The sequence below is a fragment of the Oryza sativa genome, chromosome 7, assembly GCF_034140825.1.
Source record: "Oryza sativa Japonica Group chromosome 7, ASM3414082v1".
NCBI classification, from domain to species: domain Eukaryota; kingdom Viridiplantae; phylum Streptophyta; class Magnoliopsida; order Poales; family Poaceae; genus Oryza; species Oryza sativa.
In genome coordinates, this window is record NC_089041.1 from 13498085 (window position 1) to 13516490 (window position 18406).

General features: G+C 42.5%; 1 protein-coding gene across 1 annotated transcript; it reads right to left on the minus strand.

The window, feature by feature from the left end:
• Positions 1 to 11619: 11619 nt before the first annotated feature.
• Positions 11620 to 12680, minus strand: LOC4343033 (uncharacterized). Its single transcript, XM_015789503.2, has one exon. The coding sequence runs from the start codon at positions 12608 to 12610 to the stop codon at positions 11867 to 11869; it is 744 nt and encodes a 247-aa protein (XP_015644989.1). The 5' UTR covers positions 12611 to 12680; the 3' UTR covers positions 11620 to 11866.
• Positions 12681 to 18406: the final 5726 nt, after the last annotated feature.

Below are 18406 nucleotides of genomic sequence, written 5' to 3' on the forward strand. Positions count from 1 at the left end.
AAGGATTTTAATTATTCTAGGTATAATTTAGAGGATGTATTTTAGGATTGTTTTGGGACGCGACATCGACCTCGGCTTCAAGTTTTACGACCTCACTGATAAGGTGCATAGGGTCCTCGGCCAGACTCACCGCTTCGACTATGTCAACAACCTCAGTGTCAGCGCCAACTTGCCAGTTATGGGCGGGACTCTCTGGTACACCATCTCTGACATCTTCTCCACTAACTGTGCCATCGACAGGTTCGGTCGCCACGCCGGCATCTCTATGCAAGGTCAATGGCAGGGCCAGTTAAACGGCTTCAACTTGGTCGTTGCGAGCTTATCTGATCGTTACCCAAATAACAATACAGCTAAATATCGGAATAAGTTTAATTTGAAGTTTAGGGACAAAATATGTACTGATCACCAACATGATACATGCATGACATCTGATATTTGAGAGCACACAAAATACATGGATCGGAACTTCCTGGTCGCTGTGCTGCTGGTGCTCTACACCTTGGATCAACAAGAGAATTGGTGCCGACGCCTGGGCGCCGGTAGCATGCCAGCCAACGAAGATGGCATGGAGATGACCAATGAACAAACAATTGAAAAGGTTGCTGATTGCCATGGAGTAGAGGACTTGACGGCCTCCAAGGTGGACACCAAAGGTGTTGCTATAGATGGAAGGCGGAACTCCTACACGCATGCATGGCAATGAAATGACACGATGGACAGAGGAGGAGAAGGGGAAAAAGAACAGGTCTATGAGAGCAGCCATAGGTGTAGATCGCCACCTGTGGGAGATTTTGCCGAGCGAGATCAGTGATGCGCCATGTGACGTGCGATACAATTATGACGAATGGATAATTATCTTTTAATCAAAGAATGGATAAATTGACTACGTTTGACAAGTACTGATATGCCCTTTTGAATCAACGGTTCAGATCAATTCTACTAGTAGAATAATACTACCAGTTGAGAGCATCATAGTGGGACTATGCTTTTTTTTGTTTAGTGATTCTTTTGACCAATATGTTTCTAATTTCATAGTTGTTCAATGTTCTTACCTGTACTACTCTGTTTTCATGCCTTGCCTTATATGCTATCTTCCTATCTAAGTGTTAACATATATAACTATTCTCACAGTCGTTTTGATAAGATTTTTAGAACACATATGTAGTTGAATGAGACCGAAAAATGTTATAAAATCAATAGCTTATTTGATTCAACAAAAAAGTATAAGGGTAAAGTCATTCCAAGACAGCGGCTGAACATCATGGTACAAATGGACTAGCAAACCTACCTGCCAATCTTACAAAAGAGGCATACCAAGAACAATAAGTACCCCCACATACTGTTCAATTACCTACATATGATCTCATCTACTTTTGTCATAATAAAGTATCTATTTAGATAGCAGATATTGTAATTTATAGAATGGCTAATAATTTATTTTTCTTAGGCTTACTCAATCCCAACAAATTTAATCTTTATATTATTTACTCAAAAGTCAAAATTACATATTTCTATATGGGATTAAGAATTCCTTAAACAATACGTGATATATCTTCCAATTGACTATAGAGCTACGAGACGGGCATCCCATGGGCAGGACAGCCCATTGGCATCGCATGGCCCATCTCTACTAAACGAACATCCGTTTTTAGGACAACTACTAAACTATGCTTTCTTTGATCTAGTCATTCCGTCAACAACTAATTTTCAGACACCACCATGCACACGGTTCCTCGATTGGACACTTGTGGGAATGGATATGCAGACTTGCATTGTGCCATGCATGTACAATGTCTGTGTTGTCTAGGACAAAAGGTGACCTTATGTAGATGCATGTACAGTGGCTGTGTTGCCTGGGACAGAAGGTGATCGACCTTCATCATCGCTACTAAGCACCATATCTTGACATTGAGTCACCCTTCAGCGATGGTGATGCTCGGTGTCAAGTGCCCTGTGCATGGCCTCGCTACAGCTCTACTTTGACACAGGATCACATCAGTTGCCATTCCAGTTATTTCGGAATGTTTGTCCTAAGACATCCTCATCTGGAGATAGGAAAAGTGGGTTTACAATGCCTATCGCCATGATAATAATTGGCCATGCTAAGCCTAGTTTGTTGGACATCTTTTGCCGCTCTCCTCAGTGATGAGCAACAATTTGTCGCTTGGATTTTAATCTAACAACATGCCAAAAACATGAAGACTGTCCTTTGTGTATTTGAACAACTCTCAGGGCTAAAAATAAACTTAATTTCATAAAAGCAATATTTTTTGCTTTGGGAATACCAAGGAAGTGGAGGATCAATATAGATCATTTCCTTTTAGATAACTTGGTATCCCCATTCATTATCGAAACTCCGAAACATCGATTGGAAAGGCAATGACGATACATTTGAGAGCAAACTCAACACAAGGAAGGGAAAAACATATCATATGGTGGAAGACTGGTCCTTCTAAACTTAGTTCTTTCGAGCCTTCCCTTGTTTATGTTACCATTCTTTGAAATTCCATGAGGGGGTACTTCAAAGATTGGATTACTATAAGTCACATTTGTTTTGGAGCAATGATGATAAAAAAAGAAAATATAGACAAACTAAGTGGGAAAACATATGTCGACCAAAAGACCGGGGGGACTAGGTGACCAAAACATTTTTATAAAAAACAAATGCTTGTTAAGCAAATGGCTTTTCCAACTGGTTAATGGTGAAGGCATATGGCAATACCTTTTATGAAATAAATACTTAATGGGTAATCCTCTTTCTAAAATGTTCAACGAAGAAGGAATTTCCCAATTCTGAGCTAGTTTAATGGAAGTGAAAGATCATTTTCTGAAGTATCATTCGTTTAGATGTGGCAATGGAACTGAAATAAGATTTTGGGAAGACACATGATTGGGATCACGTGCTCTTAAAGATCAATACCCTGCTGTATATAATGTGGTTCGATAGAAACAGTCTACTTTGGTAGACTGTTATGAGCACAACACCATTGAATATTTCTTATAGGTGAGCCATTGTTGGCAAAAACTAATCGAGTGGAACGATTTGATTCTCAGACTTACTAATATAACCCTGTGAAATAAAAATGATTACTTTGTATGACCGCTTCATAAAAGTGGCCAATTTTTTGTTAGCTCTATGTTAGGATCCGCAAGAGGATTATATGGGATTTAAAGGTTCCATTAAAAATCAAGGTTTTTGTGGTTTCTTCGTAACAAAGTAATCCAAACAAAATATAACCTGGCTAAAAGAAAGTGTGTGTGTGTGGGGGGGGGGGGTAGGGACAAATATTGTGCATCTGTTATGCAAAAGAGACAATCCACTATTTTTTTTAGTATTATATTGCTCGATTTGTCTGGAGATGTGTGTTCTTTACTTTTGATATCCCTCCAACTCGTAATGCAACAATATTGGTTTAGAGGAGTATCTAGGTCCATGAAAAAGATTATATTAATTGAAACTTGTGCTTTATGTTGGTCAATTAGGTGTTGCCGTATTGACAAAGCTTTTAATGCATGGTAAACAATTCTCTAACCCGATGCATGCTATCTTCATGTTTTTCTATTGGCTCCATTTTTGACCTACGATGCTACCACAAGAAGAGCATGATACTATGCACAATAGTGCTATACTTTTGAAATTGATAGCGATGGGTCTATTATTTTACTATGGGTGACATAGTTTCATTAGAATTATGGCTGAATCTATGTGATTTAACACTCTTTTTTATTTGTTAAACAAAATTATGGTTACTTACACTGGTGGAGAAACTATCTTTCGTCGGTCGGCCGAATTCCACAATAGTCCCGGTTGCAATAAAAACCAGGACTAAAGAGGTTAAAAAGGGTAACGGGCATATTTGATCTTTAGTCCCGGTTGGTAACACCAAATGCTATCAGGGCTTATCGGGCCCCCCGGGATCTTTAGTCTCGGTTTGTGACACCAACCGGGACTAAAGATCCCGGCGATCTTTAGCCCCGGTTCATAACACCAACCGGGACTAAAGTCCCACCGCTATATATATGTCTTCTTCCTCCTCCAGCCCGACCAAGCTTGAAAATTTCTTCAAAAAAGAGGGGAGGTCATGCCAAAATTTCTAGTGAATTTATTTTGGTGATTATATACAAATCGGAGGTGCCTAAAAGGTTAGCAACTTCATCCTCATTGTTTTTTTGTCATATTACATTTGGAGCTATGTTTTGCACACTTTTTTGTCTCCAAAATTTTGTTGTAAGTTGATGAGAGAGAAAATTTGTGTGGGGAAGAAAGAATATATAGAAATTTAGTTTATTTGCTAAAGAAGGTTTTATAAAATAGTTGAGAAGGAAAATATAGTGAAAGTTAATCTTAAATAATAGAAAACAAACTAAAATGAAAATTAAAAGAAGTACAACACATTAATATTAGTTTAAAACTTTAGAAATAGTAAATAAGAATTATTTGGTGGAATATTTTATAATTTTTGTATGAATAATGATATGTCATTATTGTATGACTGTTGAAAGAGTTTGTAATTATTTTATCATTATTGTATGACTGTCATTATTGTACGAATAATTATTTGTGTACGATTTTATTTCATTTCATGTAGATGGATCGGCAATGGATGTACGCTGACCGGCGGTCCAAAGTGTTTATTGACGGCGTGCATTATTTTTTGAGAGTGGCCGAAGCTAACAGGCATTATAAGGGTTTTATTTATTGTCCATGCAATAAGTGTAAGAATCAGAAGGAGTATTCTGCATCCAGGACTATTCATTTTCACTTATTTGAGTCGGGGTTCATGCCAAACTATAATTGTTGGACATCCCACGAAGAGCAAGGGGTTGAAATGGAAGAAGATGAAGTGGAAGACGACAATATTCCGGACTTTGCTCAGTACGCTGGATTTGAAGGAAATCAAACGGGCGAGGAGGAAAGGGATGCTGATGGTAACGACGTTGCGGATGATCTTGGTCAGATGTTGCAGGACGCCAAGGAGGATTGAGAAAGTGAAAAGGGGGCCCATAAATTGGACAAGATGTTAGAGGACCACAGAACATCGTTGTACCCAGGTTGCGAGCAGGGGCACAAAAAGTTGGATACCACTCTAGAGTTCTTGCAATGGAAGGCAAAAAATGGTGTTAGTGACAAGGCATTTGGCGATTTATTGAAACTCATCAAGAACATTCTTCCGGAGGGGAACAAATTGCCCGAGACAACGTACGAGGCTAAGAAGATAGTCTGCCCTCTAGGACTGGAAGTTCAGAAGATTCACGCATGTCCGAATGATTGTATCCTATATCGCGGTGAGGAGTACGAGAACCTAGAAGAATGCCCTGTTTGTAAAGCACTACGATACAAGTTTAGACGAGATGATCCAGGAGAAGTTGACGGGCAACTAACGAAGAAGAGAATTTCTACTAAGGTGATGTGGTATTTCCCTATAATACCACAGCTAAGGCGTTTGTTCAGGAACAAGGGGAATGCTAGAATGATGCGTTGGCATGCTGAAGAGCGTCAATAGGACGGGATGCTGAGACACCCCGTGATGGTTCGCAGTGGCGAAACATCGACAGAAAATTTAAAGACTTTGGAAAGGACGCACGAAACATACGGTTTGGTTTAAGTACGGATGGCATGAATCCTTTTGGAGAGATGAGCAGCGGCCATAGCACTTGGCTCGTTACGATGTGTATTTACAACCTCCCCCCTTGGCTATGCATGAATAGGAAGTACATAATGATGCCGATTATTATTCAAGGCCCCAAGCAACATGGTAACGGCATCGATTTGTACCTGAGACCACTGGTCGAAGATCTTAAACTGTTGTGGAAGAAGGAAGCTAGGTGTCCCCGTGTGGGACGAGGACAAACATGAGGAGTTTAACCTACGAGCGCTGCTGTTCGTAACCATCAACGATTGGCCTGCAGTTAGCAACCTATCCGGGCAGTCCAACAAGGGGTACAAGGCTTGCACTCACTATATGGATGAAACAGAAAGTACGTATCTTAAGCACTGTAGGAAGGTTGTGTATATGGGTCATCGTAGATTCCTTGCAACAAACCACCCGGTATGGAAGAAAGGCAAGCACTTTGAACATACGGCGGACCACCGTACGAAGCCAAAACATCGCAGCGGTAAAACAATGTTTGCTATGGTTAAAGATCTTAAAGTAGTGTTTGGAAAGGGGCCTGGCAGCCAGCCTATAGAGAGCGAAGATGGTCACACGGCGATGTGAAAAAAAAACTCCATATTTTGGGAGTTACCCTATTGGGAATTCTTGGACGTCCGCCACGCAATCGACGTGATGCACCTCACTAAGAACATTTGCATAAACCTTCTTGGCTTCCTAGGTGTATATGGAAAGTTGAAAGATACACTGGAAGCACGTAATGATCTGAAGCATATGGAACAACGCGGAGACCTTCACCCGGAACCAAAGGAGAAATGAAGCCATTACTTGAGTCCAGCCAGCTACACTCTTAGCAAGGCAGAGAAGGAAAGTATGTTTGAATGCTTGGAGAGCATCAAGGTACCGTCAGGATACTCCACGAATATAAAGTGAATAATAAGCACGAAGGAGAAGAAGTTTACAAACCTAAAGTCTCATGACTGTCACGTGTTGATGACACAGCTGCTGCCAGTTATAATAAGGGGTATCCTCCCAGACAATGTCGGGCAACAATAACAAAGCTATATGCTTTCATGAACGCAATTTCGCAGAAGGTCATCGATCTGGATAGATTAGAAGTCCTTCAGAATGATGTGGTGCAATGTCTTGTCAGCTTTGAGCTGATATTTCCACCTTCATTTTTCAATATAATGACGCATCTGCTTTGTCACCTTGTCAAAGAGATCGGTATTCTCGGCCCTTTGTACCTACACAACATGTTTCCTTTCGAGAGGTACATGGGCGTTCTGAAGAAGTATGTTCGTAACAGTGCTCGTCCAAAGGCAAGCATCGCCAAGGGGTTTGAAACATAGGAGGTCATTGAATTCTGCATAGAATTTATTGAAGACCTTCGCCCAATCGGGGTACCAGAATCACGACATGAAGGGTGACTACGGGGAAAGGGGACTCTCGGAAGGAAAGCAATAATGACGGTAGACAACAATTTATTCTGTAAATCCCATTTCACGGTTCTGCAACAATCTTCATTGGTGGCTCCTTACATCGAGGAGCACTTGGCTCTAGTTCGCGCCAAAAACATCGGTAAGTCCGATGCATGGATTACACGGCATCACATTGATACTTTCTCCGCATGGCTGCGACAACATCTCATGGTTAACGAGACGATTAACCAACAACTGGCCTTCCTGGCGAGGGGACCATCTGGCTCGATCACGACATTCCAGGGATATGAAATCAATGGGTACACATTCTACACGAGAGCCCAAGACATGAAGAGCATGAACCAGAACAGTGTTGTTCGTATTGATGCCATGGGACACGATGGTACAACTGGCACGTATTACGGTGCCATCGAGGACATATGGGAACTTGACTATGGACCTCTCAAGGTCCCTCTGTTCCGGTGCCAATGGGTTAGGTTGACTGGTGGAGGCGTAACGATTGATGACAGTGGGATGACAACGGTTGACCTTAACAAGATTGGATACTTGGACGAACCTTTTGTCCTTGCCAATGATGTAACGCAAGTTTTTTACGTCAAGGACATGTCTAGCAAAGGAAAAAAGGGCAAAGGGCCTGACGAGCCGAAGCGCCACGTGGTTCTCCCAGGAAAAAGAAAAATCGTCGGAGTAGAGGACAAGACTGACGAGGATTACGATCAGTTTGATGGGCAACCCCCTTTCACGGTGACGATTGACCCTAGCATCCTCCTATCAAATGAAGACACCCCTTACTCACGTAGCGATCATAAGGAAGGAACAATAGTGAGGAGAAAGTACGTGCGGTCAACCGTCACCGCCGATGTATTGCTGTAATTGTTGTGTACACGATGTAAACTATTTTGGATGTATTGAATATCTATACAAATCAATTGTTGTATGGCATATGTTAATTATGTATGATTATTAGAATTTTTATCAAATTGAAATCATCCATATGCTAGTTATATATGATTATTAGAATTTTTAAAAGTTTTAAATCATGCACGTGGTATTTACATATGTTACTTAGAATTTTCAGCAATTTAATATCATGATATGCTAATTATATATGATTATTAGAATTTTTATTAATTCTAAATCATGCATGTGGTATTTACATATGTTAATTAGAATTTTTAACAATTTAATATCATGCATATGCTAATTATATATGATTATTAGAATTTTTAACAATTTTAAATCATTCATGTGCTTATTATATATTATCCACTTAGTTTACTACAGACAACAATATTTTTTCGAAGGTTTTATCATTAATTTTTCGACTTTAAATAATTGTAATGCATTATTTACTATTTTAGAAACACATATGTAATGAAATTAAAAATTCAGTGCTATTATCTTTAGTCCCGGTTTTTAACTCTAACTGGGTTTAAAAATAATTTGGAAATAGAGGGAAAATATCTTTAGTCCTGGTTGGTGAGAACATCCAGGAGTAAAGATATCTTTACTCCTGGTTCGTAAGAACAACCGGGACTAAAGATCTTTTCTTTAGTCCCGGTTGTAGGTACGAACTGGGAGTAAATATATCTTTACTCCCGGATGTTCTCACCAAACGGAACTAAAGATCTAGGGGTATATATATTCCCGGTGCGCCCTCGTCTTCTCCACCAACACTTAGAAGTTTTTCCTCCGATCGATCTCGGCTTCTCCTTCGCCGCCACTGCCTAGGGCAACCCCGCGCCGACGCCGCCGTCGTCTCGCGGTCCTCGCCGCCTCCGCCGCCGACAACGCCGCCGCATCTCTTGGGGGAGAGTCGCCACTGCCTCTCTCTCTCTCTCGATCTATCTCTCTCTCTCTCCAAACCGCCGCCGCCTAGCTCATTGCCGACGCCGCCGCCGACGTCGACGCGCGCGGCCGACCCCGACCCCGACTCCGCCTCCCGCCGATGCTGACCCCGTCTTCGACGCGGCCGTCACCGCCAACGACGTAACATCCACGCGGCCGCCACGGTGACGACGCCGACGCCACTGCCACGCCGCCGCCCCCGCCTCGAGCTCGCCACGCCGCCGTCGCGGCACGCTGCCGCCGTGCCCCCACGCCGCCGGACCGCGCCACGTCGCCGCGCCGCCACGCCGCCGCTCCGCTGCCGCCACTGCCGCGCGACACGACATTGCCGAACATGAACGAACGTGAACGAACATGAACGAACCGTGAACGAACGTGAAGAAATTCTTCAAGGGAATGTCCACAACAAACAAGGAGGCCTTAAAGCTATCGGACTATGACCGAACACTTCAGAAAGCCTATCACAAGAAGTCCAAACCAGTCCCTCAGCTTGGAGAACAACCAAACCAAGAGGTCGAGCTATTGGTGACCGGCGAAGATTTTGGCATAACGGATTTCATTTCAGACACCGGTCTAACTGTGGATCAGCTGATTGGAGGCGCACCAATCCCGAAGGCGGTAGTGGCATACAAGTTTGAACTTGGTAAACCGCTTGTCACGCCTGAGCAGCTGCAGTCCCTACCGACACAGATGTACAAATTCCATGAACAGTACATGGAAATGAGCGCCAAGGGTAGAGAGATGTTCGGAGCGAGGATCAGAAACCCCGACTTCTTGCAAGGAGAAGATGTTCTCTTGATCCATTTCAAGGATGTCTTCAATCTGTACCATCTGGACGCCCTCGACGTCTCTCTTCTGAGCGCATGGATTTTGTAAGTATCTTTGAGATCGATTTGTTTCATTCATAACTAGCTCCTTGTATATATGTAAACAATAATAATTTCATTTTATCATTGTAGAATGGAGATTCAAAGGGCCCGACGGCGTGGGGTTTACGATACTGGGTTCATCAAATCTCGAAAAATCAACACCGACATGATCGACAAGTACGAGAAAGACACAGAGGACAATCTCGTCCATCTCCTAACGCAACAGCATTTCAAGACGTTCATACTACCGCCGTACAACACAGAGTGAGTTTTTATTGTCGTTTGAACAAATTTCGTTCCCATACATATAAGATGTACATTTTCATATATATCTCATCTCACGCATATTCCAGATTCCACTGGGTCCTGTTATTTTTCGACTTGGACGCATGCAAAGTCACTGTGTACGACTCAATGAATAAAGAGGAGAAGATTTTTGACAAGGTCTTCCAATTGATAGACAGGTAATATAATGCCATCTATTCCAATGTCGCGGGAATTCTATTGCTATTATGTTGATCTCGGGTAATAATTAATTAATCATAGCTTGCAACTGCATATGTAGGGCATGCGATCGGTTCCGTCAATTGGTCCGCGGGACTTGGAAAGAAAAACTTGGACGGAGGTTTCATTTTCCAGTGAGTACATGCATGATCCAAAATTATATTGAATTGAATCTCTAATTACAGTTAATATAAAGAGTATATTAAGTCTCTCATCGTTTCTCACGTAGTGTGCAAAGCAGGACCAGGGAACTAACTTATGCGGCTACTACGTATGCGAGTATGCCCACTGCCTATCAAACCAAATATACACCACACGAGAGCTCGATGTACGTATACATAAACCATTCAAAATTTCATTGTGTATCAATTTGTTAAGTTGTTTATTAATTTCATATATTGATATGTCATTATTTTTCGAATGATAGCGTATTCATATGAGGGATAATCTCCCACACAAGAATTTTATCACGGTTGTTCAAGAACAACTGATGGGATTCATCAACGAAAAAGTCCTTAATCCCGATGGTGAATTCTACTACGACGGATCGACAATTCATAACATCGGTCCTTCCTCTTCTGACATAACGCCGGCGTCGAAGTCGTAGCTATAGCTAGCGAGCAAATGAATTGTACTATATATATGCATGTATATAAATATTTATATATGTACACATTTAATTTACTGTTAATATATATTTTGGTAACATATATGCACATAAAATGTTAAGTGCTTTAAATTATACATATGTGTGTAATATATGTATTATATATATATATATATATATATATATATAAAATCAACCATGCAGCAAACAGGGCCATGCAAATAAAAAAAATGGTACACCGATCTTTAGTCCCGGTTATTTCACCCGGGGCTAAAGATAGCTATACTTAGTACCGGATTCGTAGTCCCGGTTGGACAACCGGGACTAAAAGGGGGTTACGAACCAGGACTACAAACGGTTTCTCCACCAGTGTTATTTTTGGATAGAAGTAAGAAATGTATATCATTTTCATTATTAAAAAGAAGTTCCAAATGTGATCCAGATCCTGTATGAGCCGTACTCATGTTCTTCGATTGTGATGTTCTGAGCCGAAGTTACGTTCTATTTGATTGATGTTCTGGGGTAATCAGATAAGTGTTTCTTTGTCCTTGAGAAAGCGGCATGCACTGATGCACGAGAAATTGAGTTGCGATGGTTCATGCACTCACAACCCAGTAAGTAATCATTAAGAAAGGAATACAATCTTCTGTTTGGATCAGAAGCAAGAGGCTAGCTGATCGATATTCCTTTGAGTCACATCAGCAGAACAGATACAATTTCATAAAACAGCCCAGAAATAGTGACACACAGGGATACATGCTCTTTTTATTCATGGTATATATGTACGCACATACATAACACACGTGCATATATATGCTTTATTATAAGAAGCACGCCTGCTCAGATGCAACAGCATTAAGAAAACACATAGATAGCCACATGGACACATACACCAGTGAACAACACACGACAAACACATAGATAGTCACTAGAGCAATAGTACATACCAAAACTATGCGGAATCATACGTAGCAAAAAGTCTACTCAGTTCCCGGGCACAATTATAGCTATTGCTGGTGAAAGAGGTGGTGGCTTTGGCAGAGATGGCTCTGGCTGAGGCTTGGGTTCTGGCTTAGGATCAGGCTGTGGCTCCGGCTTAGGATTAGGATTTGGCTTGGGGTTAGGACTTGGCTCAGGTTTGGGTTCAGGCTTTGGCTCCGGCTTAGGATTTGGGCTCGGCTCCGGTTGTGGCTTAGGCTTTGGATTTGGTTTTGGGTCAGCTTTGGGGCTAGGTTGCGGGTTCGGTTGAGGATCTTGTTTCGGGTCAGGCTGTGGCGTTGGTTTTGGGTCAGGCTGTGGGTTCGGCTGAGGATCTTGTTTTGGGTTAGGTTGCGGCGTTGGTTTTGGGTCAGGTTGTGGGTTCGGTTGAGGATCTTGTTTTGGGTCAGGCTGTGGTGTAGGTTTCGGGTCAGGCTGCGGAGATGGTTTTGGATCCGGTTGTGGGTTTGGTTTAGGATCTTGTTTTGGTTCAGGCTGTGGTGTAGGTTTTGGGTCAGGCTGCGGTGATGGTTTTGGATCTGGCTGTGGGTTAGGTTGAGGGTTAGGCTGTGGACTGGGCTTTGTCTCTGGTTGTGGTTTTGGTGTTGGGTCAGGTTTAGGATTGGGATCTGCTGGCTTTGGATCAGATTTAGCTTCAATCACGCGTCCATTGGCAATGTGATCAGGAACATTTGCCGCCAATGCAATGGCAAGCGCCAAATGGAAGCACAGTGAGAGGATTGATCTCATCTCGTTGTCACTACAAACTCTACTACTCACTCTTGACAGTACACAAGCTGTGGTAGCTAGGTGTGTTGCAGAAATGGCAGGGAGAGGCTAGGAGATTTATAGACATGGAGAGCCAACTGGCGGTAGACGCGTGTGATGCTCCCTTTGCTTCATCGGCAACGTTAGCATGTCACTAGTGATCCACCTTTTCTTCGTCGTTGATCCGTGTAACTTTCGCGCCCACCAGCCCATTCAGATCCATCAGGAAAAGCACCAAATAAACGGTATTAATTTGTGCCTTGTCGTTGTCATCACTGTGGTGATATTGCAGGGGCTTCTTCAATTAATTTACGTTGTGTTTATCACATGTACGCTTTCTCAATGCTAAAGGGGAAGAAATGGGAATTACTTTGTGTGACTACTTTATCTGGCTTTTTTTTTTCATGTATGCATGCAGCTACTCGATCTTGTAACTGATTTACGCCTAACTTTGCAAGCACGGCTAATGATGTGCAGCTCTTTCCCCCCACCTGTGCCATATATACAATTAGTAACTACGTGGTTAGGACGCGGTTTACAATTAACTAGGTAAATTATGATAATCTTATCTGTTCTAGCTGTGATATGATGTTTTACTATTTTCTTGCAATTAAAGTTGTAAAGGTAAACTTGTTTTGCACACAAAAAAAAAACTTGGGTGAGACACGGTAGTTCAATAATTTTATATTTGTATAAGTTTCACACAAGAATCATAATTTTATATTTTTCAATCCAGTCCTTATTTATGGCAGGACAAAAATCTCAAAATAACATCTTGATTTTTTGAATTAAATTCCTCATTCTCCAGATTGAGTTGTTATATATGGATACAGATTAAAGACGATGTTTATATGTAGATATAGGATCCAAATTGGTAGATATAGGATACGTCTCCTCGTATTCCACTAATGTCAATTATAATATAAATTTGTTTGGAAGATTCTAAAAAAAAATGCGCCCATGCAGAATATATTAACACTTACCATTTCAAAAGAAAAAAAATCAAATCTAAATTCAACATACAAATAAGAAAAAGAGAAGTTAATTATATTTTCATCACCATTTATAACCGAAGTGACACTTTGTTCTATCTCTTAGCAGAACTAGTTAGGATGGCAAAATTTATTGCAGGACACTTAAAGTTCGTGGTATTTGCTGCAGGACACCTAAAGAATGCTTATTTGTTATAGGGCATAAAAAAATGGTAATTATCCGTTGAACATCGAACATATTATTATATTATATCCGATGCAAACGTAGAGAGAAATAGTGTGAAAAAGTCCTATTTTGCCCCTGTGTCTATCGGTTTGTAAGTGGTCATGTTCGAACCAAACCCAGGCCATTCTCATTCTCCCTATTTGGTCTATTGTCAATCCCTTGGCCTGGGTCCGGTTCAAACTATATCCGGTTGGGTTAAAAAGCATGTCGTATGGGCAAACTCGTCATTTTAGAAAGTTTCTCTCTCTGTTTGCACAGGATATAATAAAATAATCTGTTCAGTGTCCAACAGCTAATTACTATGTTTTCGGAGTGTTCTATAGCAAATACGCGTTATTTAGGTACCCTGCAGCAAATTTCGTAAACTTTGAATGTTCTATAGCAAATTTTGCCATTTAGGATTGTTGTAGTTTGAACCACCCAACTCCTTAGTTGAACTTATCAATGACCTTAGCATATCGGCGAACTTTCCCACTACCATATAGGCCACTCTTTACTGGAGGAGAGTCTAGATGCAGCTGGAGAAGAGGATTAGGCTGGTCCGAGTCCAAAGTGCAACAGAGCAATTAAAACTGAAAAGATTAATTATAAGTAATCAGAAGGAAAATTTTAGTAATAAAAAGCGGTCCAAACTGGAATACACTATGCGAAGAAAATATAACAGTGAATTGTTCACTGTAATGTCTGCATGGTTATAAATTTGTTAAACAGCTTCGTTTTCTATTCGTTTCAGTTACGTGGAAGATCGTACACCACTACTTCGTCACTCAACTTCCTCTGTTGAACAACTTCTGTTGTTGCCAAAAACACATATATAGAATCGCATTTCTTAAAAAAGTATAATAGTTTCCTTAAGTATTGAATCAATCTCTGCAGTTATAATCTGGAATTAGTATGAGTAATTATTTATGCATAATATTTTCTTATACTTATTTTATAAATAATAAAGTTTTTCCAATAATAATGGGGTGACATGTGTTATTCTAGTTTTTTGGGTCTTTGATTGTCTTTGAGGCTGCTCGTGTACAGCACACGCGTTTTCACCTGTTTTGACGAACTACTGTTACTTTATTTTCTTGAGCCTTTGTGTCCCTGTCTCCAGCCCTGCAGTCCATCACAAACCTGTTCTTGGTGAGCGGCACGCATGTTGATTTGACTAATGGATAAGGTGTTCAGCAAATCACCGATATTGAGAGTGCTGGAGATGGACTTTGGGAAGAAAAAACTGGTTGGATATATCAACACTAAAATCCAAATAGGATAATATACGGCATGAAACTTAAATAGACATGTAATCCAAATAGGTAACAGCACGGTTTTCACTAACCATGCAGTTACTGTGATAACCACCTTACCATGGAAGTGGCAGTAACCGTACCCCACCCAAAACAGTTTGGTGATTAGAGGGGTTTGTCCCTTTTTTTTCACTCTAATGAGTTCTTCCTCATACAACATCAGTATAATTTTCACTGGACAAGTTTTGTCATTATTTATTTAAAAAGTGTATAACAAAATGGAAGAGTTCTTATGACAAATCTATCGATATAGTTTTCAAACCTCAAAGCATAATGTTTTTTTATCTTCGATTATTTTAGATTTTAAGATTTGATGGTACATATTGGAACCATCTATTTGAAAACGGCAGTAGTACCATACCATTTCGAATGTACTAGGTAGAAGATCGATATGCTATACCAAAAAGGACAACGCGTCATACTCTCATCTGGCCGGCTCGGGGCGAAACCCTAGCCGCCACCACTGCCACTCCTTTCCCTTATTTTTTCTGCCTTGCCGATGCAGGACAATCGTGTGGTAAGCCGGGATGGTAGTGGTAGGGCTACATCACGGTGACACATCATCTCTGGCACGATAGAGGCAGACAACAGCGCGTGGTGAGCTAGAGTGCTGGACGCCACTGCGGCGCTCACCGGCGAGGGAGGATGGGGACCTGGTGCCGCCGTGGCTAGATCCTATGTTCCCATGGCCGGATCAGGCACCTCCATGTCGGATTTTGTCGAGGTCAAGTAGTCGGCGTGATTTAGAGATCAAGGGCGATGGTAGGGAGAGGATGGTGTGGGAGACAACAACGAGTGGTCAACATAGGCGACAACAGCTGGAGGCCAGTAAGGCTGCAGGCGGTGGAGGCTCACGGCCGATGAGAATGACAGAGGGCACAACTTTGGCGATGGCCACCCGCACCGACAGCGGGATTGATTGCGAGCTATAGCGATGGTAGATGGTGAAGCCGACAACATCGAGGCGGCACAAGAGCTAATGGAGTTGGTTTGTCCAAGCTTGCTAGTCACACCCTTTTCTTCTCCCTAGAGCTCCTCCCCTGCTATGGCCATCCCTTTTGGTTACGGGGAGCTCTATTGGTGAGACGACGGTGGGGGTGGTTAGAGAAGACAACGCTCTAGCGACGAGGCTTCGTGGGAGTTGTGGCATACTAGGCTGCGGGTTGGTAGAGGTTGTTCGGGTGACGGAGCTCTACGGTGGCCACGACAGCTGCGGCAATGCGTGCTGCAGCCGAACTTTTGACCTACCACCCTCCCCATTCCTAATAGGACTCTCCAGGTGAAAGCCAGTCTAGAAGGATGGGCGACGATGGCGCATTGGCGCATAAGGCGTAATGGCTTCCCTGGATGCGTTGCCCACAAGGTATTTGCTCCATGCCTTTGTTGTCTCCTCTCTTGTTGGTCTTTGGTGGCTTCTTGTTTATAATCATCAGGTTGATGTAAGGGATGAGTGGTTATAATCCTAATAAAACCTAACCAATCCCAATCCTAAACTAAGCGCTTGAGGGTCATCGAAGGGCGGTACTAGACTAGTGCAGGCGGCGCCCCAAAAGATGTCTGCATCTTGCAGTTGATTGCAGCAGCCCCTTCAGGATCAAGCCGGTGACCGCAGCTGATACGACTACTGCCTCTACATCCACTGCCTCTACATCCACTCTAGCCATCGACAACCTCAGGGCAACTACGACATCCATGGCTTCTAATAACAGTCAGTGACCCTAATTATTCCATATTAAGGTGATCATAGATGGCTAAGAACTTATGTCAGTAGATCAAATAATCTACATTGCCTTATTCTGGGCTAGCGGACGGCGGTGGTGGTGTTTTTTTCCTGGTTATGATCTTATAACTTTTTTATGTTAATATAAAGCTTCACTACTAAAAAAGCAATTTTTTTTCCAAATCATCAAAACCTATTTTTGCATGTGGTTGAGCTACCCGTTTGCCCGAAAGTGTCAGCGAAAATCACCATTTTTCCATGCGGGTGGCGCACCCGCACGCAACAAATCCGATTTTCTCATGCGGATGCTTATGTCGTTCGCACGAAAAATATAAATCCCCAAAAATAAAAACCCTAGCTAGGTGAGGTCTGCCGTCAGGCTCCTCCTACTAGATCTGCGCCGGGGATGGTTGCTGCCGCCGGATCCGGGCGGGAACAGCCGCCACCACTAGATACGTGTGGAAGATAGCCCAGCCGCTGCCAACACCCCTTGCCTCACGCCGGTCTCGTCCCGCTGCCGCTGCCAAATCTGCTCAGATCCATGTAGGGGACAGGCGCCGCTGCCAGATCCGCGTGGATTCTGGCGGGGGATGACCACTATTGCCGGATCCAAGTGGGGGAGGCCGTCGTTGCAAATCTGCGCGGAGAACGGCCTTGCCCCTACCACCGTCGCCCCTCGTCTCCCATCGGGCTCCTCCCACCGCAGCCGCACGGGGGCCGGCCTCCCGCCACTTCCACATGCGCACGCCCGCCGCTGGCTACTCCCCCTCGAGCTTGCCAATGGCTACTCCCCCTCGAGCCTACCATTGGCTAGTCGCCCATCACCGCCGCTCAGGAGGGTTGTCCGCCGTGCGCCCGCCGCTGGCTACTTCCCCTCGAGCCCACCACTGGCCAGTCGCCTGTCACCGCCGCTCAGGAGGGAAGTTAAGGGATAGAGAGGAGAGAAGGTGAAAAATGAGAGAGAGATGAGTTTGAAATAATATGAGGACCTTCTTGGCGGACCTTTAAGAGATCCATATGTGAAAATACATTTTCCCATGCGGTCGTTTAAAAGGCTCCTACGGGAAAATAGGCTTATTTTTCTATATGGCGTCTTAAGAGGTATGCTTGTGAAAATAGATTTTTGCATGCGGGTCTCTTAAGAAAATGTATGCTAAAATGAAGGTCGATTTTTACGTGCACAACCAGTTATGGTCCACCTGTAACCTCTATAGATCTCGTACATGAAAATCGTTTACATAGTAGTGGTTGTATGGTTCTGGTTGTTTAAATAAAAACATATATATTCTCGATCTCAGAACAACAGCACTGAAATCAGTCGATCGACGTACGAGGTACAAGATCGATATGCAGCACCAGCTGTCGAAGCAGGAGCCAGTAGTGTTCAGTAGTGTTCCTTCCACCGCTCGTCTCATAAGCTAGTTAAGTATAAATAAATACTCCTTTAATTTCATAGTGTATGGCGTCATTGATTTTTTTATTTATTTTTCATATAACCTTTGACCATTTACCTTATTAAAAATATAAATAAATATTATTTATTCA